Below are 22196 nucleotides of genomic sequence, written 5' to 3' on the forward strand. Positions count from 1 at the left end.
GACGTTTGTCCTTCCTTTCGGCCAAATTTGACCATGTTGAGTATTTGGCTCAAAAGTGCTGGAGATTCTATTAAATACTGGAGATTCTTGAATCTCCACACCTGTCGAGCAAGCGACATCCTTGGCCCAGCCGCCAATCTTCGGCTATTGAGAATGCGTGCTCAATGAGATGATTGGTGGGTCTCCCCGAACATAGAGCCTTGTACCCAGTCAACTATCCATCTGACCGCTCCACTACGGCCATACTATATCAACTCGGGTTCATTTTGACCGTAGCTCACGTGGGCTTCGGGTATGATAATTCCCCAATAAATCCCTAACCTCCTATTCTTACATCAAATGTAATATAACCAGCAATTTAACTAAGCCGCTTAATAATTTCATATAGAATTTAGCTCACAAACATATAGGAATTTTCTGATTATATGCAAACTTCACACCTTTTTTTTTTTAATTTTTTTTCTTATTAAATATTCTTGATTGAGATCGTTCGAGTATATTCTTGCATGCACTCCTTTTTTCTTTTTTGGATTACTTTGAGGTTCAAAAATATGGTCCTTACAAACTTGGTAAAATATATATAGTATTTTGAACGAATAACCCAACCTTTTCTTATCTAGATTGTAAATTATCTACTATGTTTTACACGTGTGCTTGTGTGGATATCGACTATATAATAGCACGCCAAAGGCTAATATATTAATAATACAATGAAAAAGCACCAGCGCTTTATAGCTAGTTTCGATAACGCTATAATAGTACGCGAGCACCGAGCTGAGGAGTAATAAATCATGGTTTACAAATTAAGAGTTGCTAGAGTTTGTGCAGTACAATGTGAGCACCAAATTGAGGTTGAAGAGTTAGAATTGCGACAGGGGCATGAGTATAGGATGGAGAAAGTTCAAATGAGAAGTGTTGCAATATCAATGTCAGAGCCATTTTCGCTTCCATCATAGCAAAGTTTTGTCCAATGCATATCCGAGGACCGCCTCCGAATGGGAAAAATGATAGTTGGCCCCTTGTCGCCTTTGAAACACCTTCTGAAAACCTCTCTGGATCAAACTCCTTTGCATTGTCTCCCCAAAGTTCACAATCACGTTGGACAAGGATTGTGGGTAAAGCAATCAGCACTCCAGCTGGTATTGTCAAATTTCCTAGCTTTGTTTCCTCGTCAACTGATCGATTCATCGAAGTTATTGGTGGGTACAACCTCAGAACCTCGTACAGTATCATGGTTACCTGTGCCATGGACAGCCGTCTCTCGTCAAGATGTTTATTTACATTAAAGAATACTGATAAAATATAAATTAAATGATTACTTTCTTTCATTCCTATTAGCTTAAGCTTTTGAGACAAGTGATGATTTAATAGCATCAAGCATGACTCACGATATGTGAACATATCAACACGGAACTAGGCTAAACATTTGCTAAGGAAAACAAACATCTTTGGAGTAGAAAATTTAAAATAGTATAGTATGGAATAGTTTAAACCTTAAGCATGTTAAATCACTTGTTTAAGCATGGTGATAGTGTTGTGTTTTCTGGGGTGTCTGTCTAAATTATTTAAGAGATATCCAAGTCTTATGATTACATGTTAAATCACAATTTTAAAGGTCCAGAAACTAAATAAATCAACTAGATAGATAACAAAAAAATTATTGAAACATGCATCTTAATTAAGCATGTGGAAATACTTACAACTTTAAGGTGATTTAACCCATCAAAGTCTGGTTTGTTCTTGCCAAAGACTTGCAAAACCTCTTCTCTTGCACGCACTTGCCAATTTGGATACTTGCTCAGCATAACCATTGTCCAAACAAGTAAAACTGAGGTGGTCTCTTGCCCCGCAAAGTAAAATAGCTTACATTCCTCAATTACATCTGTAATACTCATTGCAGCATTCTTTTCATTTCCAGATTCTTGAAGTTCTCTAGAATTGGATTCCATAAGTATACCCAATAAATCATCATTGGCAGCGTTGCCTGCCTTCCTTTCCCTCTCTCGTTTGTCAATGATTTCCTTCAGCAAAGTTTGAACTTCTGTGGCAATTTCCTTCATCCTCTTGTTCAGTTTAGTTGGTAGAAACCTACACACACAAATCTTAGAAATTGTGAAAGCACGAAGAAGGGAAATAAGAATGTGATTCCTCATTATTTTTGTGATCAGTTGTTAGGAAAATAAAATGGTTTTCAAATAAACTATAAGATCTGCTCTTCACTAAAACCGTGAGAATAATGAAATGAAATAGGTGGATGGACCAAAAGTTTGCTGCATTTCTTGTCCCAACTCCTTTGTTTTTTGCAGGCTTACACTATTTCTTAAATTAACCATAATTCAATAAATACTAACTTGACCTGATTTCTAGCTGAACTTGAAAAATTTAAACATTAATTACCTCCATCCTGGAATGTAAACAGATTGTACAGCTTTCACAACGAGTTCAGCTTGTTCTTTTTGGAGTTGGAATATTCTTTTTCCTTCTGTGTAGCTACTTCCAAATGCTGATCGAGAAATCACATCACCTGACAGGTTTACAATATAAGGCCATACATCTAACTCACAGAACCCCTCTTCACCAATCAACCTCTCCCATTGGCTAATCATATCATTGCTACTCTGATAAAATGCATGTAACATATCCTGCAACAATCACAAGGTAAAATTAAGATTTAAAAGATCATAAAGGAAATAGAACCGTTAGCATTCAAGTGTTTCAATGGAATCCCAACTCTGTTTTTGATTCACTGCTTTGGATATACATAAGCAATCTTACACTTTTAAAAACGCACGATTTTAAAGGTCAAACTGCGATTTTAAAAACCAAACGAAAATTTAATCAAACGTTTAACCGTATGTTTGAAGATTGCGTTTGAAATTGCTTTTTAAATCGCACATTTTAAAACCGCAAACCCAAACAGACTAACCAAATGTTTGATGTGGAGGTACAATCTATAAGACCATATTCATGGGAACACAATTGCATCGAATAATACTAATTCCTTGGAACCACAAACAACCAAAATTCAAACAATTTCCAAGCAAAAAAATTTGAACAACGCCACCCTAAAGGTTTGCATCACAAACATGTGCTAATTAACCGGATGTTTGAGAGTTAGCTATGGAGTTCGTCATGAAAATGTCTTTATGTTAAATCTCATAAGATACAAGTCTTAGATAAGAATCTACATCGGGATAGCAGGAAAGTTAGCCTGCATCTTCATGTAACTTAGTCTCATTTAGAATACTTACCTATATTTTTCAACAACTTAGCATAATGTGGTTTTCAAAGATAATTCAGGGAAATTGTATCAACAGTTTTTGAGTTTTGTCTTTGAAACAGATGAATACCTGAATTTCTAATTTTGACAATTAAAGTTCTAAGTTGTAATTAATGACAGATAGGTTCCTGTCAGATTTTCCATCCAACCTTCAACAGAGAAAGTGTCAATTATCGTATATATTGTCCATGTCAGACCAATGAAAATGCAACGCGTGCATGCAAATCCACGTCAACCTGCCACGTAAGCCATTATACCCAAAAAAATTCAGAAAAAAAAAAAAAAGAACAAAAAAAAAAAAAAGGTTGGAGATCCACCTCACCACCACCCCTCCACCTCCTCAGAGGGAGATAGAGGAGGGTGGCTCCACCCACGCCCACCTCATAGAAGGGGCACTGGGGGTGGATCTTCAACCCCTCAAGGGTGGGCAAAGGTGGAGCCACCCCCCACCGCCTCCCTTTGTGGGGTGGAGGGTGGTGGATCTCCATCCCTTGTTTTGTTTTTTCCTTTTCTATTTTTATTTTTATGTTTCATATAATTTTTTTAACATAATTGTCTATGTGGGAGGCTAACGTGTATTGGGATATACGTGCACATTTTCATGGGTCTGACGTGGACAATATGATAAGTAGTAAGTTTTTCGTCTAAGATTTGACGAAAAACCTAACGGAGGATCCAATTTATCCTTATCTGTCACAAAGACAAAATTAAAAGACTTATAGGACGATTTTCTCAAAGTTATTTTAAGAAAAATGTTTTACATCAAAACAAACGGGGACAACAAGAACGTAGTTTTAGACACAAGTATTGAATCTGAATGGATTTAAACAAAGAAATGAAAGTAATTAAAATAAATTAACCTTCAACTTTTCGATACGGAATGCGGGGTTGATAATCTTTCTATGTTTAGCCCATTTCTCACCCTCGTAGGCCACGACTCCCAATACTAGCAACCTAGTAAGTGGATTTATACGCGACTTCCGAAAGAGACCTGTCTTTGTTAAAATATCTTTTATTTGTTCCGGGTCCATAATAAACACTCTCGGTTTTGGCCCGACCCACATAAAACAATTCTTACCTGCATACATATGTTTTCAAAGCTCAGAAGAAGATCCAATATCCTTATCATCATCAACATAATCAAAGCTACAACTATATATATACACTAATCATAACCATATAATATATACAACTATATTTATTATAATTTTTTTCAATGTTGTTGATTTAATTTCACTCTCTAAAAAACTTAAAATTAATATAGACTGTTAAAAAAATCACAAAAAAAAAAAAAAAAAAACCCCTATAATGTTTTTTACAACACCTAAATTAAATCTGGCAACTAAGGATTAACACTTCAAACAAATTGACGTTGGAATTTTTAGTAAGGCCAAGGGTAAGGGTGAAAATGCGAACGGATAATAACCGTCCGCATCCGCTATTCACACCTAACCGCTACTCGCTATCCGCATATGTCGATGCAATTTTAGAGTATGCACATGCCGTTAATAACCGCATCCGCAGTCCCTTTATGTATATAATGTAAATTTAATTAAATTCACTAAAGTATTAAAAATGTTCACTAACCCTCTCAAAGTACCATCCAGTTATTAAGTTCTCTCAATTAATTTAGCGCCCATAAAATAAATAAGTTTAATCATTTAATTTATATTTTAATTAAATGAGACCTAACACATGAAATATTTAATAAAATAAAAAATAAATACGAAGACAGGGTTTGAACTCACGACCTTTACTCTCATACCATTTTAAATTACAACTTATCTCAAAAGCTTAAATTAATAGAAAAATATGAATTTAATCATTTAATTTATATAACTAACATCCCCAAACTATCAAAATTTGTCAAAAATGTCTCCGTAATCAGGAACGGATTTAGGGGAGCCCCCTCAATTACAAAAAAAAAAAAAAAAATTATAAGATAAAAAGTAAAAGCTTCTCGCTCCATCCTACCGTAATGACTAAACTTCCCTTAATAATTATGAAAGAAGTTTTTCTAGAGCGCTATTTTTTAGCACAAAAGCTTTATTTCCTAGCTAGCCTAATCAGTTACCACCACTCCAGATCTGGCTTCAGTGCTGCAGTTTAAATTACAGCACATCTGCTATAGAAAAAATAAAGGGCTCAGATTTAACCACATTTTTTTAACAGAGTAGCACAACGGATGTTTTTTAGATGTTCTTTGAGTTGACGCCGTTTGAGAAAGGGAGAACATCTCTTTTGCTTGACAACGCGAGAATGGGCCAATGGGGAAAAGTGTACAGTGGGGAAAGGGTGAACATCTCTAGCACAAAGGCCGAAACCGCGGCCATGGCAATCCTCTTCCTAAGCTTGCGTTGCTTCTCATATCTTCGGCGTTCCATTATGTATTCAAATTCCTAAAACGCCATTGTGAAAATTAATGGCTAAGGCAGAGAGAGACCTCTGCCCCAAACCAGAGAAAGAGGGAAGAGAGATGTTACTCAGTTTCGTTTTTAACCGATGTTTCTCTTTAATTCATTGTTAACCCAGTTTCGTTTTCTCACTAACATGATGACAGTGGCTATAATTTTTGTTTAATTTGTTCAAAACCAAGGCCTAGAAGCAGACTTGGAGCGATGGCTTTGGGCGAGTGATGACTAAGGTTGCGGTGGCACAGATATGTGAGACTCTAAGAACGTAGGGTTTCAGAGCTTCAAAGACTCTGTTTGGAGGCTTTCACTCTTTCTCAGCTGCCAAACACGGAAATACGAAGAAAAAAAAAATGGAGACACAATTCAAGGAAAACTAGTATCAAAAATTTTGGAGATGAACTCACACGGCCATTGCTTTCTCTCTCTCTCCCTCCGTGTGTGTAGATTTGTTTTCACTATTTGTTCTTGAAGATTGAGATTGGTAGTGCCGAGGAGTTGCATGCACCTCTTTCAGATTCAGAAACAACTTCTAGACGACAACACACAAGCTCACTGTTTTTGTCGATGAGCTAGAGAGAGATGTTCTCCCTTTCTCAAACAGTGTCAACTTGAAGAGCAACAAAAAATAAATGTCCGTTGTGCTACTCTGTTAAAAAAGACGTAGTTAAATCTGAACCCTTTATTTTTTTTCTACAGCAGATGTGCTGTAATTTAAACTACAGCACTCAAGCCAGATCCTGCCACTCCCATCTTCGTAAAGAGAAGAATACGAAACCTGTAAATTTTCCGAGAAACGCTTTCCAACGAACCAAACAGAGGATCAAACCGTTAAGACGAAATGGGTATTCGCGAAATGTCAAGTAGCATGATATTAAACAAGAAAACTGAAACATGGATTAAGCTACGAGCGCACCAGTTTTGGACGGGAGTGCGAAGAGATGGAATTGAAGATGAAAAGGATGTAGTTTGTTGGTACAGTTTCCGGTATGGTGACGTGTCGTCTGATGATTCACTATCTCAGGAAATTAGTCTTATTTCCTAAGGCCTGATTGAAATGAAAAAATTGAGAAGATAGGGGAGAGGATGACACAAGGATTTAAGTGGTTCCCTCAAACCGAGGTACATCCACTGTAGGAGGCGTAGAGAAAATTCACTATTAAGTAGTTACAAGAGAAAAATCACTCGTGGCCCTAAGCCCCGATACACCCAGATTTCCCTCTCTTAAGTTTCTCTACTTTCTCCTCTTTGTGCCTTTGTTTTTCTATATCTCTTTCTATATATCTTGCATCTGGTGCGATGATCTCTATTTATAGGCCGGGCTCCTGGCCTTACTATACTTGCTGCCTCCTTCCAATTCTTCATGCCTCGTTTTCCTAGGAGCTCGAATTCTGGCTTAATTTATTCTGTTTGGAGCGTCCATCTTCCCATGTCTGCCACCTTCTATCTCTTTAACATTTGTTTTTGTTGTGTCCTCGAGTGGAGAGAGTGATTGGAGATTATTTAATGATGAGTGGGGATGATAATGAGTGGAATGAAGTTGGTCGAGAAGTGCATGGTCTTGGAAGGAGTGAGTGGACGGTTATTTTATGATTGAGTGGGATTATTTTATTGAGTGTATGCATTGTCCAAGAAGCTTGGAGGAAGTGCTGCCTGGGATGGAGGAAAGTGCTGCCAGGTTTGGAGGAAAGTGCTGCCCACGCTGTCTTGATGTTGTTGTCCAGCAGAGTTTCTCCAAAATCATCCACTAGCATTTGTTTAATGCTGAACCCCACCTCAATCGTTAAATAACTACCTTATCCCATTAATCATGGAATTCTGTCCTTATTGTACTCTGAAACATCTGCGGCAAACCTTCAACCAGACCCCGAGGCGATGATGTCCGAGACATGTTCGTTCTACCTTGGAGATCTCGGGATATCGCTGCATCATAACGGGGTTATAAAAAGCCAAGACATTATTGTACCGACTTGTTGTTATCTCCGAGGCGAGGTTACTCCGAGACTCAAATACCCGAGATGTGCTCACTCCATTCAGATTAGGAGATCTCGGGATGTTCTTCATACCGTAACCTGGAGTGTTAAGATCGTTATACCTCCGAGATGTATTTACACCGAGACATCGTTATACCTCCGAGATGTATTTACACCTAGGCAGTCTTTTCTTTGTTGGCTGTAATAAATGTCCGAGACATAGCTCCGAGATGTTTCCGAATCCACGTGTCTCTAGGGTTGATTTTATCCCTAACAGTTACCCCCCTAATTCTCTGATTTCGGAAATAAACGGAAATTAGGGAATTATTCTTCGGCTGCCAGTCTGTACTCGATACTGTGAAGGGCGCGTCTTTTCAACAGTTCAAAATTTGAATTTGACCGCTTCTTTTCCCAATGACGACGTCAGCTCTGTACAGCCGCCTTTTTGTCATCATTAAATGGTATTGTCGAGGCAGTGCATTTAATGCTGGAATTACGGAAGGTGCGTCTTTTCACCTTCGGAAATTTTGAATCGACACCGCCTTTTGGGATCTCAGACACGTATGGGTGGAGATATTTAAAGTTAGAATATTTTACTATTCATTCCTCATCGCTTATCTGTTTCTTTCGATCTTCATTGTCTTCTTCCTCCTCAACTTTTTCCTTTCTCTGTATTTCCTGTTTCCACTCTTCTCCTTTCTTCCATGGCTCCCAAGAAAGCTGTCCAGACTGCTCCTGCCACATCTCGGGCTCGAACAAAGAGATCCGATGGCTCTGTAGATCTCTCTCCTCTGGAGAGCAGAGTCGACTCCATTATCTTCGCGAAGCATGAGAGTGTTCTTCGCTCGAACTACGAAATTTCTCAGGCAGTGAAACTGTTTTATCAGGCGCCTGGAACCAGGGTTATTGACGGTGGCGACGTCACCCTATATGAGAGGATGTTTCTGGCTGGTCTCCGATTGCCGTTTCTGGAGATTGCTCGAGACTTCGTTCTTTTTCTGATGATCGCGCCCAGTCAGATAATGCCAAATGCTTGGCGGTACCTGTTCGCCTCTTACATCCTGTGGAGGCTTGTGTTGAAGAAGGAGATGAACATCCTGCAATTCTTCAACATCTATAGGCCGAGGCAGACTGCAGAGGGAATGATTGAACTCTGCGTTCGTCACCCGCCTGTTTTCATCAAGCTCAAGAGTGGGCTGACGAACAACAAGTTCTGGGAGATGCAGTTTTTCAGAGTTTCCGGGGAGTGGGAATGCCCCGAAGGTACTCTCCTTCCTGAAGATCGTATGATGCCTCGGACTTGGCAGTTGTTGCGATCTGACCGAAGTGACCCCCCTTCACTCACTGTATCCGAACTGGAGGATGTTAAGGAGATAAGTGGGTGGTCCGCTGCCAGAGTCAAGGCCGACAAGTTTGAAGAAGTCGATTTTGACAATCTCGTCACCGAGGAGAATATGAGGCAGTTTCTCGGATATGACATTCCGAGAGACAAACAGTTAATCACCAAGAGGGGAGCTGTCAAGAAGAGGAATGAAGCCCCTCCATCCCCGAGGCCTGCTACTAAGAAGAGGTCGACTAAAAATTCCGAGGAAGTTCTCGGGGATATTCCAGCGCAAAAGAAACAGAAGATCCCTTTGGCTGCCTCGGGTGCGAGGAGGACTCCTCCTTCGGTTCCATCACCCAGGGTGAACGTTGAAGAGGGGTCTGCCAGCTTTCGGGGTTTCATCCCCGAGGTTAGCCCTTCTCCTTCCCTCGTTTCATGGGATGAATCTGGCTCCGAGGCTTCATTCCATGGTGAACAATGTGCGGAACCCGAGAGGTCTGGAGAAGGAGAGGGAAATGTACCTGAGACCCGAGACATCCCAGTCGCGCGTAGGGTGAAGCATCCGGCCAGGAAGCGGAAGCTCACTGCCCAGGACCGAATGGCTCAAAGACTTGCGGACGCTGAGCGGATGTGGGGTAAAGCGGTTATAACACCCTCCGACGCCGAGGAAGTGCGCCAAGAGAGTGATGAATCTCTCGAAGAGATGGGAGAGGAAGTTGGCACCCCCCGAACTCCTTCTTCGGAACGTCCAGAAACACCACCACTTCCAGAGGAAGACCTTGGAACGGGGCCTACCACCCCCCTAGCGTCTGTGGAACTTGGAGCTCCTGCTGGGGCGCCCGAGGCTGAAAATGTCGAAGAGCCTTGCCCCTCTCGGGAAGTGGTTGATCAGGAGGTGCCGAAATCTGCTCCTGAAACTCAAAGTTCCGGTCAACCCGAAACAACTCCCCATGTTGGAGTGGCTGAGGAGTCTCGGATCGACTCCGAGAACGTTATTCCTGAAGCTGGCGTGCTTCCCGAGACTTCTACTAGGAGCGAGTCTCGTGCTGAGGCCAGCCTAAGTGCCGGGGCTGTACCTCAAGTGGGTCCTAGCTCTTCCTCCAGGGTCTCGGCCGGCTTCGAGATTTTGGGCAGGGGTCTTCTGGGTCATCCGATGGAGGCCATAAAGAACTTAATCCCCGAGGGATATCTGGGGAATGCAGGGGCGTCTTCTCCCGAGAAGATCGCTCAAGGCATTCTCATCTCTCATTATCAGGTAAGTTTCTGGAGCTAGGACTTTTTATTCTGCTTGCATCCCGATTCTGACTTTGCTTACTTTTTTCTTGACAGCTTCTTGTGAAGATGACTGCCCTCTGGCAGAAATATGAGAATCGTCCTGCGCCTCCGTCTACTCCTTCCCCCGAAGTGCTGGCCCGTATCTCGGGTTTAGAGAATGAAGTTGCGACGCTGAAGTCTCTTCTTCAGTCCAAGGACGAGGAACTCGCCTCCAGGGACTCTATCATATCCGAGATGCGTTCTGCTAACGCTCGTTTGAGGAAGGAAGTACTGGAGGCCAACGATCGGTATAACCGCTCGGTTGCAAGTCTTTCTTCCGAGTTGGATCGTGCAGACCAACTCTCCATCCGCTTGTCGGCCGTACAGAACGAATGTTCCGAGGCATGCAAAAATGCTCTGAATGCCGAAGCTGAGAAGGACAAGCTTAAAGACGAAGTTGAAAGACTTACAGCCGAGAGGGATAAAGCTGTCAAGGCGCAGGATCATTCGGAGAGTCTCTTGATTCGGCTCAGGACCAGATATGACGCAGATCGGGCGAAGCTCAAGCGTTATCTGAAGCAATTGAGCTATGCACCACATCTTCGGGATCATAGTTGGTGTCGGGGTTGTCATTGGGGTTTCGAAAATTTTCGAACTTTGGTGACAAATCCCCAGTACAAATTTGATCCCAAGACTGTTGATCCGAGTCTGGTGGGTTTTCCCGAAGAAGCCATCCAGGAGATGGAGGAGTTCGGGAAGGACTTCATGCCCGACGTCCCGAATTGGGGTCTTGACGCGCCAACTCCTGAAGACGACCCTCTGGACGATCCTGCCGGCTAGAAGCTGTTTCTTTTTTTTTTACCTGTACATTTTACCTGTACAAAATTTTGAACATGATATATTCTGAATGAAATTTCTACTTTTCCTTTCTGATCATGGCATTCAAAGAAGCCTTTTTACTTAGGCATTTTCTTTTCCGTAGTCTCTTCTTATGATGAATTGACTATCTTTTTCTGTTCTCTGTGTTGGACTAATCGAGATGCTTTTCTTGCTCTTGGTTTTGTATGAGAGACTTTTCTGCTCTCGGTGTTGAATGACCGAGAGACTTTTCTGCTTACATTAATGAGTTACCCCTCATAACCTTAGTCTGCGACCGCAGGCTAAGTCATTCGAGTTGGGTAATCAGGTCGCTGAGCTTTTCCTTTCTTCTTGAAAATCTTTGTAACCTGTAAAAGATGCTACTGAGATGAAATCATAACTTGAGATCTTTACCTTTTAATTTCTTTATCTCTGAAGGCTTCAATCTTCTAACGTCTGGAGACCTCCAACCGAGGGGTTTTCTTGTCTTAGTGTCCTTTGTTGGACTAACCTTTTTTCTGCTCTCGATGTTGAATGATCGAGAGACTTTTCTGCTCTCGATGTTGAATGATCAAGAGACTTTTCTGCTCTCGGTGTTGAATGACCGAGAGACTTTTCTGCTCTCGGTGTTGAATGACCGAGAGACTTTTCTGCTCTCGGTGTTGAATGACCGAGAGACTTTTCTGCTCTCGATGTTGAATGATCGAGAGACTTTTCTGCTCTCGGTGTTGAATGATCGAGAGACTTCTGCTCTCGATGTTGAATGATCGAGAGACTTCTGCTCTCGATGTTGAATGATCGAGAGACTTTTCTGCTCTCGGTGTTGAATGACCGAGAGACTTTTCTGCTCTCGGTGTTGAATGACCGAGAGACTTTTCTGCTCTCGGTGTTGAATGACCGAGAGACTTTTCTGCTCTCGATGTTGAATGATCGAGAGACTTTTCTGCTCTCGGTGTTGAATGACCGAGAGACTTTTCTGCTCTCGATGTTGAATGACCGAGAGACTTTTCTGCTCTCGATGTTGAATGATCGAGAGACTTTTCTGCTCTCGATGTTGAATGATCGAGAGACTTTTCTGCTCTCGGTGTTGAATGACCGAGAGACTTTTCTGCTCTCGATGTTGAATGACCGAGAGACTTTTCTGCTCTCGGTGTTGAATGACCGAGAGACTTTTCTGCTCTCGATGTTGAATGATCGAGAGACTTTTCTGCTCTCGGTGTTGAATGATCGAGAGACTTTTCTGCTCTCGGTGTTGAATGACCGAGAGACTTTTCTGCTCTCGATGTTGAATGACCGAGAGACTTTTCTGCTCTCGGTGTTGAATGACCGAGAGACTTTTCTGCTCTCGGTGTTGAATGACCGAGAGACTTTTCTGCTCTCGATGTTGAATGACCGAGAGACTTTTCTGCTCTCGGTGTTGAATGACCGAGAGACTTTTCTGCTCTCGGTGTTGAATGACCGAGAGACTTTTCTGCTCTCGATGTTGAATGATCGAGAGACTTTTCTGCTCTCGGTGTTGAATGACCGAGAGACTTTTCTGCTCTCGGTGTTGAATGACCGAGAGACTTTTCTGCTCTCGGTGTTGAATGACCGAGAGACTTTTCTGCTCTCGGTGTTGAATGACCGAGAGACTTTTCTGCTCTCGATGTTGAATGATCGAGAGACTTTTCTTTAATCAAAAATCAGATTGATTTTTGGATTCCTGACATCGTTAATAAATACTGGAAATAGATATTCTTTATTGAATATGAAATTGTTTTGAAAAAATTAGACAAAAGCAACATGTTATATAAAATATTTTTTCAGGTGCTCAGCATTCCATGGCCTCGGGAGTATCTTCCCTGTTTCGGTCATCAAGCGATAAGCTCCCTTCTGATGACATCCTATTACCTTGTCGGGACCTTCCCATTCAGGTCCCATTTTTCCTTCTGTTGGATCTTTTGTCATCAAGCTCACCTTTCTGAGTACCCAATCTCCGAGCTGGAACTTTCTGGGCACTACCCGTTTGTTAAAGTACCGAACCGTTCGATCCTGATACGCCGCCCATGTGACGTGAGCGTCGTCTCTTTTCTCCTGCAAAAGATCCAAGTGTACCTTAACACTTTCATCGTTGAGTCCTGGATTGTAGTGAGCCACACGGAAGCTTGAAGATCCTACTTCCACAGGTATCACCGCCTCGGTTCCGTACGTAAGTGAGAATGGTGTCTCGCCTGTTGGAGTTCTTCTGGTGGTTCGGTATGACCACAGCACCTCCGGAACATATTCAACCCATGCTCCTTTCTTCTTACCCAGCTTTTTCTTTAGAAGCTTTACCAGGGTCTTGTTCGTCGCTTCTACTTGTCCGTTCGCCTTTGGGTATTGTACCGAGGCGTAATGGTTTCGGATATGGAGATCTGAACACCACTTCCGAAATGGTTCACAGTCAAACTGTTTCCCATTATCTGTGACGAAGGCATGAGGAATCCCAAACCGGCACACCACCGATTTCCAGAGGAAAGCTATGACATTTGCCGTTGTTATAGCTGCTAATGCTTCCGCTTCCGCCCATTTGGTGAAGTAGTCTACAGCTACAACCAAGAACTTCCGTCCACCTTTTCCTACTGGCATTGGACCGACTATATCCACCCCCCATTTCGCAAATGGCCACGGAGAAGTGAGGGGGGTGAGCTTCTCGGGACTTGCCTTCATGATTCTTGCGAATCTCTGGCACTTGTCACAGGTTCTGACAAGGGAAGCTGAATCTTTCTTGATCGTGGGCCAATAGTAGCCTGCTCGAATGATTTTTTGTGCCAGCATCCTACCTCCTGAGTGATCTCCGCACACACCTTCATGAATTTCCCTCAGAACATAGTTCAACTCGGCTCTGGAGAGGCATTTGAGCAGGGGTTCAGAATATCCTCTTTTGTACAGTATCTCCCCTAGAAGGCAGTACCGTGCTGCTTGTATCTTCACCCTCCGAGCAGCAACCTTATTTTCGGGCAGCAGCCCATGTCTGAGAAACTGGATAATGTCCTTTGCCCATTCTGGCTCCTCTGGCGTCGACTCTACTTCCATAACCTTGGTTCTCGGGGCTATCGAGGGCTCGGCCAGAACAATAACCTACCTTCTTGACGCTTCAATCTCTTCCTCTGTTCCCGAGGCAATCTTTGAGAGCTCATCGGCTCGGATGTTCTCTTCTCGAGGTATTTTTGTGATGACGAACCTTTCGAAATAGGATTGGAATCGCCGCACTTCTTCCAAATACCTAGCCATTCTATCTTCTTGTGTTTCGAATTGCCCCTGGACTTGGCCTACGACCACTTGAGAGTCACTTCGGATTTCGACATTATTTGCACCCATTTCTCGGGATAATGCCAAACCTGCTATCACTGCTTCGTACTCAGCTTCATTGTTTGTCGTAACGAAGTCCAATTTTATGGCAAAGCCGAACTCTTGCCCTTCCAGATTTCTGAGGAGGACTCCTACTCCGCTTCTGCTCCGTGTGGATGAGCCATCTACAAACACTACCCAGGTTGACTCCTTTGGCAGTTCTTCCGCCTCGGGGATGTTGCAGAATTCTGCCAGGAAATCTGCTAGAACCTGCCCTTTGATAGCCGTCCGAGGATGAAACTCGATGTCGAACTGTCCGAGTTCCACTGCCCAGTTGACTAATCTTCCCGAGAGGTCAGGTTTTTGCAACACCTTCTTCATCGGATACACGGTTAAAACTCTGATAGCGTGAGCTTGAAAGTATGGCCTCAATCTTCTGGCTGAAATGATCAAGGCGAATGCCAATTTCTCGATCCGAGGATACCTCCCCTCTGCGCCATGCAGTGCTTTACTCGTAAAGTAAACCGGTTTCTGAACTCCTGAATCTTCTCGGACTAGTACCGAGCTTACTGCTGAGGGAGAGACTGCTAGATAGAGATAAAGAATCTCCCCTTCAGTTGGGCTGCTCAACAGCGGTGGGTTGGCCAGGTATTCTTTTAATTTCCTGAAAGCCTCCTCACATTCCTCACTCCATATAAATGCCTTTCGTAAAATTTTAAAGAAGGGTAGGCACTTATCTGTTGACCGTGATATGAAACGGTTCAGGGCCGCAATCCTTCCTGTCAATCGTTGGAGTTGTTTTGTTGTTCTTGGGGCCTCCATCTCGAGGACAGCTCTGACCTTTTCTGGATTAGCTTCAATGCCTCTTTGTGACACCATAAATCCCAGAAACTTGCTTGAAGAAACTCCAAAAGCACACTTTGCAGGATTGAGTTTCATGTTGTATTTTCTTAGAGTCCGAAAAGTTTCTCGGAGGTCTTCTATGTGTCCGTTTGCCCGAGCACTCTTAACCAGCAGGTCATCTACGTATACCTCCACGTTTCGACCAATTTGACTTTGAAACATCCGGTTCACAAGTCGTTGATATGTGGCTCCGGCATTCTTCAGTCCGAAGGGCATCATCTTATAGCAGTAAAGTCCTCGGTCCGTGATGAAGGCAGTTTTCTCCTGGTCTGTTTCCTCCATGTAGATCTGGTTGTATCCCGAGAAGGCATCCATGAAGCTCAAGAGCTCATGTCCAGCTGTCGAATCCACCAATAAATCTATCCGAGGCAGGGGAAAGCTATCCTTCGGACACGCTTTATTCAGGTCGGTGAAATCTACGCACATCCTCCACTTCCCGTTAGATTTCTTCACCAGCACTACATTGGCCAGCCACTCGGGATAATCCACCTCTCGGATGAATCCAGCTTTCAGCAACTTCTCTACTTCTTCGGCAACAGCCTTGTTTCGCTCGGCAGCAAAAGCTCTTCTTCTCTGCTTCACTGGGCGATAATTTGGATCCACATTCAGCTTATGGACAATAACCGAGGGATCGATCCCTGGCATATCTTCATGGCTCCAGGCAAATACATCTTCGTTGCGCCTTAAGAATGCCACCAAATCTTCCTTCATGGGCTGAGGGAGTTGTGAGCCTATATGAATTTTCTTCCCCGAGTCGCCTATCTCGAACTCTTGCAAGGCTTCCACAGGCTCCCCCAACGGTGATTGCTATTTTCCATCCTCCTTTGTTTTCTCCCCCCGACTGTGCTGCCCCGGGGTATCTTTCAAGGACAGATTGTAGCACCTTCTAGCTTCTCTCTGGTCTCCTTTTACCTCTCCAACTCCTTCCTCCGTTGGAAACTTCATGCTGAGGTGCGACGTTGAAGTTACAGCTTTCAAATCATTGAGAGCCGTTCGTCCTATAATGGCGTTGTAAACCGAGACCGTGTCAACTATCAAGAATTTTACCATAATGACTTTTCGCCTCGGATAAGTCCCGGCTGTCACAGGTAAATCGATAGAACCGAGAGGCAACACTCTCTCTCCAGCAAAACCTTGCAGCTGGCATGAGACTGGAATCAGCTTTTCTGACGGAACACCCATCTGATCGAAAGCCGATTTAAAAAGAATATCAGCCGAGCTCCCAGTGTCAATGAGGATCCGCCGAGTCTGATAATTCGCTATGGTCAAGGTGACCACTAGGGCATCTGTATGCGGAAGCGAGACTCCAGCATAATCATCATCAGAGAATCCTATAACCAGAGGGTTATATTTCCGAGACTTAGGGGGCCTCTGGACCGAGTAAACCTCGAAATCCTCTAGCTGCCTGGCATACGCCTTCCGAGCCGAGTTGGACTCACCTCCGCCTCCGAATCCCCCCGAGATGGTGTGAATGATAGGGATATTGCCTTGCTGCGCCCCCCGAGGCCTGCTTCTGCTTCTCTCCCTTCTTTCGTACCTTTGAGGTTGAGGGGTTGGTTCTCGGCTTCTTCCTCTTCTCTCGTCTCGTCTTGGTTGATTATTTCTTCTATTATCCCGATCCTCTTCCCTCCTAGGCCTCGGGTAATGGTCTCGCTCCTGTTGATTCCTCTCATTGACGAGGAATCGGACTAGCTTCCCATTCTCGATGAGTTTCTCGATCATTTGTCTCAACGATATGCACTGCTCGGTCAAATGACCGCGTGAATCATGAAAGGCGCAGTACTTGTGAGCCAAGTGCGGAGGGGGATTCCTTGGAATAGGTCTCGGTCCCTGGAAATTCGGGTCTTTCTTGAGCTCCATGAGCACCTCGGTGATGGAGGTGTTCAATGGAGTCCACTTGTAATCCCCGAAATTCTTTTTCACCTTCTTATACTCCGAGGGGCCAGCATCCTGTGCGGGCTCGGGATTCTTCTTTTTCTTAAGCTTCTCAGCGGAGGGCTGTTGATGTGGCTGGGAATTGTTGAGGAGGGCTCGGAGCGTCTCTTCTTGGTTGATGTACCTATCCATCTTCACCATAAAGGCATGAAGATCTTTCGGCGGTTTCAATGCCAACTCCGCCATCAGGGGTCCATCTTTTCTCAAGCCTTGAAAAATTGCACCGTAGATGAAGTCGTCTGGTGCACTCTCTGTGTCCAGTTTCTCCTGGTTGAACCTCCACAGATAGTCTTTTAGAGATTCATTTGGTCCCTGCTGAACAGAGAGTAAGTATCCTCGGGGTTTTCTTCTAACTCTCCCGGATACGAACTGGGCCAGGAATTTCCTCCCGAGGGTATCGAAGCAATCAATCGATCCTGGTGTGAGATTTCTGAGCCAGTCTCGGGCCTTTCCTGACAAGGTGAGAGGAAAGGCTCGGCATGCCACAGCATTTGGTGTCCTGTGCAACGATACATGCGATCGGAAATTGTCCAAATGCTCCACCGGATCTTCACTGCCTGAAAAACCCGGGATGTCAGGTACCTTGAATCTTACAGGCAGATCGAAGTTGGATACTTCTTCAGTGAATATTGACTCCTTGTGCTGAAAAAGGTTGTCTACGAGAGACTCCTTCCCACCACGCTTCTGATCAATCGTCTTTGACAGCATGTCGTATTTTGCATCCAGATCCTGGACCATCTTCTGCAACCTCTTTTCCGCTTCAGTGGGTGGAACCGGGTTGATGGGATTCCCATGATCTTCGGCTCTCTCTCCTGACCCTTCTGGGTTTGTCCCATCAACTGCATCGTGGTTGGATGGCGGCGGAGTTCGTGCGGCTAGGAGCACAGCATTTTGAGCCAGCAAATCCTCCACATTCTTCTGTGCCTGGACCAACTGTTGACTCAGTTGGGTTATCCGGACCTCTAGTCCGGCAGATTCTGCTTCTCCACGAGCATCGCCTTGGCTGGTTGACAGGGCTTCGTTTTGGATTGGCTTGGAACGTCTTGTAGTCACCATTGCGGATTTGTTTTTCGTAAGAACGATTATCGTTCCCACAGACGGCGCCAAACTGTTGGTACAGTTTCCGGTATGGTGACGTGTCGTCTGATGATTCGCTATCTCAGGAAATTAGTCTTATTTCCTAAGGCCTGATTGAAATGAAAAAATTGAGAAGATAGGGGAGAGGATGACACAAGGATTTAAGTGGTTCCCTCAAACCGAGGTACATCCACTGTAGGAGGCGTAGAGAAAATTCACTATTAAGTAGTTACAAGAGAAAAATCACTCGTGGCCCTAAGCCCCGATACACCCAGATTTCCCTCTCTTAAGTTTCTCTACTTTCTCCTCTTTGTGCCTTTGTTTTTCTATATCTCTTTCTATATATCTTGCATCTGGTGCGATGATCTCTATTTATAGGCCGGGCTCCTGGCCTTACTATACTTGCTGCCTCCTTCCAATTCTTCATGCCTCGTTTTCCTAGGAGCTCGAATTCTGGCTTAATTTATTCTGTTTGGAGCGTCCATCTTCCCATGTCTGCCACCTTCTATCTCTTTAACATTTGTTTTTGTTGTGTCCTCGAGTGGAGAGAGTGATTGGAGATTATTTAATGATGAGTGGGGATGATAATGAGTGGAATGAAGTTGGTCGAGAAGTGCATGGTCTTGGAAGGAGTGAGTGGACGGTTATTTTATGATTGAGTGGGATTATTTTATTGAGTGTATGCATTGTCCAAGAAGCTTGGAGGAAGTGCTGCCTGGGATGGAGGAAAGTGCTGCCAGGTTTGGAGGAAAGTGCTGCCCATGCTGTCTCGATGTTGTTGTCCAGCAGAGTTTCTCCAAAATCATCCACTAGCATTTGTTTAATGCTGAACCCCACTTCAATCGTTAAATAACTACCTTATCCCATTAATCATGGAATTCTGTCCTTATTGTACTCTGAAACATCTGCGGCAAACCTTCAACTAGACCCCGAGGCGATGATGTCCGAGACATGTTCGTTCTACCTTGGAGATCTCGGGATATCGCTGCATCATAACGGGGTTATAAAAAGCCAAGACATTATTGTACCGACTTGTTGTTATCTCCGAGGCGAGGTTACTCCGAGACTCAAATACCCGAGATGTGCTCACTCCATTCAGATTAGGAGATCTCGGGATGTTCTTCATACCGTAACCTGGAGTGTTAAGATCGTTATACCTCCGAGATGTATTTACACCGAGACATCGTTATACCTCCGAGATGTATTTACACCTAGGCAGTCTTTTCTTTGTTGGCTGTAATAAATGTCCGAGACATAGCTCCGAGATGTTTCCGAATCCACGTGTCTCTAGGGTTGATTTTATCCCTAACATAGTTCTTGACTCTTGGGCGACAGGCTTTCTCAGAATGTGTAGAGTTTTTCTAGTTTTTAAGGAATTTGTGTTCGCAGGCATTTGCTTGGAAGGGTTTTGAGCAGAGGAGTTTAAGGCCGGAGAGAGTCAGCTGAGGGGGACCAGAGGCAGAGGTGTTCCGACGACTCCCCTTCTCTTTCTTTTTTTTTCGAGGGAAAAAAAAAAAAAAAAAATTAGCCCCTTAAACTTTCATTTGTTTGAAATTAGTCTCAAAACTGCCAAATTTTGGACTCTAACCCCAAATTATTAAAAAGTTTCAAAAAGACATGTTTTATCGAAATATGTCTATAGTATGCCACGTGTCATTTGTCAACTATATTAAAAAATAAATGAAAGGAGCGTTCGAGAGAAGATCCACCTGCCTCATCTCTTCCACGGTTCCATCTATTGGAAATCAGCCTCAATTTTTTCTTTTTTCTCTTTTTAATGATTGGGGTCTAAACATGAACAACAAAACATGTTTCGAAAAATATATATTTTTAAATATTCGTATATATATATATATAACAAGAAAATAAAAAAATAAAAATTGTCAAAAAAATTGGTAGACGTACCGTAAGTTTTGACAGTGTGATGGAAGAAGGGGACGACACGAGGCGAAATATCATCAGAGAAAGTGATGGGTTTAGAAATTGCTTGCTTGGACATGACGGAGCTGTCCTTCAAGTCTCCGGAGAGAAGGCGGTAGGAATTGCCGGCAAGCCCTTGCTCTCTCAGCCGCCTCTCTAGGTACTTGGGCGTAACCCACAACCAATTCAGAATCCTCCACCCCAACGTAAGGATTGTAACCAGAAGAATGAACATCGCAAGTAGTGATAGGCCCATTTTTCGCAGAGGAAGAGGAAGAAGAAGAGGAAGAATTCCGAGTGTTGGAGAGAGAGTAGGAAATGAGCTAGGTGTGTTTTATAATTAAGGACGGGGGAGGTAAGGATTAAAGAATTGAGACATGCTGCTCCTCCATTTGTCAATGCCATTTCCTCTTCAGAATAAACGAAAGGTCGATTGTCCTTTCATGATTGTAAGCACTCCATACGCCCCTTGATGAATTTTAAACATTTTTTTTCTAAAATTTTGTTTTAATATAATGTAATTGGTCAGCATGCATGGTAGCGTGGTTGGAACGGCTGAAAAGTGAAAGGAAGGAAACACATCATTAAAGTAGAGTAGATCCACGTGATCCTGTAGATGTTGACTGTTGAGGCAGGACGTGACACATGCAGACGCATGTGCTTACGCAACCCAGGGACGAATTCCGGGTGTTTCTTGTCAACAAATGCCTTACAGTGCGGGTGGTGTGTACCCTTTGGCCTTTGCTTTTTCTAACTATCCCCTACTACGCAGGGCAGTCAACGACCAGAGTGAATTGCTTAATTAGTACCAAGAGTTATTATATTGAGTAAGGAAATGATTATGTGATGATATTTTTACTGTTGATGCAAAAAGAAGAGCTATTGGGTGATCTTCAAAATAAAAATGAGATAGACTTTTTAATAATAGATTTAATATAAACCAAAATATTGTAAAAATAAATACAAGTAAAGTAATAAGAAATAGGTCAAACAAATGAATCGATCATTTCAAAAGGCCGCACGAGGTGATTACAAAAGCAAATGAGGCATTAATTAAGATGAACCTATTTGAATCCCTAATTGGAACCAGCAACAACCACCGAAAGAAGGCTAAAGCCAAAAATGCATTGTTATAGTCCAATGAAGAGACTGCAGAAAAGAGAAAAATCAACACAAATTCAGATGCAAAAATCTTCACGATAAGATCAAAACACCTAAAAGTTGGGAGACAGCAATCCACAAAACAAGCGAGCAGCAAATTACAACAGCAACTGCAAAACAAAAGGATAAGAAAAATACAAGGAAAATTAAAAACAAAAAAACAAGTAATAAAGCCCACTAAGCAGCAGCTTGAGCAAAGAATGGGGCAAAAGAAAACTGACAGAGGAGCTTCTGGCAGCAACTCAGAGACCTCACGGCAGCGTGTGTGACACGCACTAGCGCGTGAGATCCACCCGGTGACGTGTGGTGGCTAGAACAAGAGAGTGGAGGCATCGATGAAAAGTTGAGAGGCCGGTGAAGGTAATGGTGTGGCATGTCGGAGCAAAGGATGAACTGATGGTAACTAATCTGAATTTGAGATATCTAGATCTGAGAACCACGGTAAATCCATGAACGGCACGCTTGCTGGGGGTGGAGCACAGCCATAGGTGGACAACCAGACGGTGCGAGATAGTTTGGGGAAAGAAGAACCGTGACGCCGCTACTTAGTAACAAAATTATATGCTTAACACATACAAGTATGCTTACAATATCCAAGAATTCACTTAACACATCATAAAGCATACTTAAATAACAATGTAAAGTGTAACACACATGGTTTACAAAAATAGATGTGGATATTGGCTCTGCATATCCGAATCGAGTTCCCACAAAGCTTCTTTCACTCAATGGTTTTATCATAAGACTTTGGCCAATGGAATAGCCTTTGTCCTCAACTGTTGCTCTTTGTG

General features: G+C 43.2%; 1 protein-coding gene across 1 annotated transcript; it reads right to left on the reverse strand.

Moving 5' to 3' along the window:
* Nucleotides 1-654: 654 nt before the first annotated feature.
* On the reverse strand, nt 655-20600 carry LOC133875076 (cytochrome P450 CYP72A219-like). Its single transcript, XM_062313076.1, has 5 exons — nt 20230-20600; nt 4141-4358; nt 2398-2642; nt 1701-2088; nt 655-1239 (listed from the first exon to the last, which is right to left on the reverse strand). The coding sequence occupies exons 1-5, from the start codon at nt 20498-20500 to the stop codon at nt 814-816; spliced, it is 1548 nt and encodes a 515-aa protein (XP_062169060.1). The 5' UTR covers nt 20501-20600; the 3' UTR covers nt 655-813.
* Between the last annotated feature and the right edge of the window lie 1596 nt (nt 20601-22196).

The sequence above is a fragment of the Alnus glutinosa genome, chromosome 8 (assembly GCF_958979055.1).
Source record: "Alnus glutinosa chromosome 8, dhAlnGlut1.1, whole genome shotgun sequence".
NCBI lineage: Eukaryota > Viridiplantae > Streptophyta > Magnoliopsida > Fagales > Betulaceae > Alnus > Alnus glutinosa.

What these genes read in the sequence shown, in the direction of transcription:
- LOC133875076 (XM_062313076.1), bottom strand. Translation starts at nt 20,500, where the DNA reads ATGGGCCTATCACTACTTGCGATGTTCATTCTTCTGGTTACAATCCTT. An exon ending in TCACACTGTCAAAACTTACG is followed by an intron (nt 4,359 to 20,229) that starts GTACGTCTACCA and finishes ATATGTATGCAG; the next exon opens with GTAAGAATTGTTTTATGTGG. An exon ending in GTTTACATTCCAGGATGGAG is followed by an intron (nt 2,089 to 2,397) that starts GTAATTAATGTT and finishes TTGTGTGTGTAG; the next exon opens with GTTTCTACCAACTAAACTGA.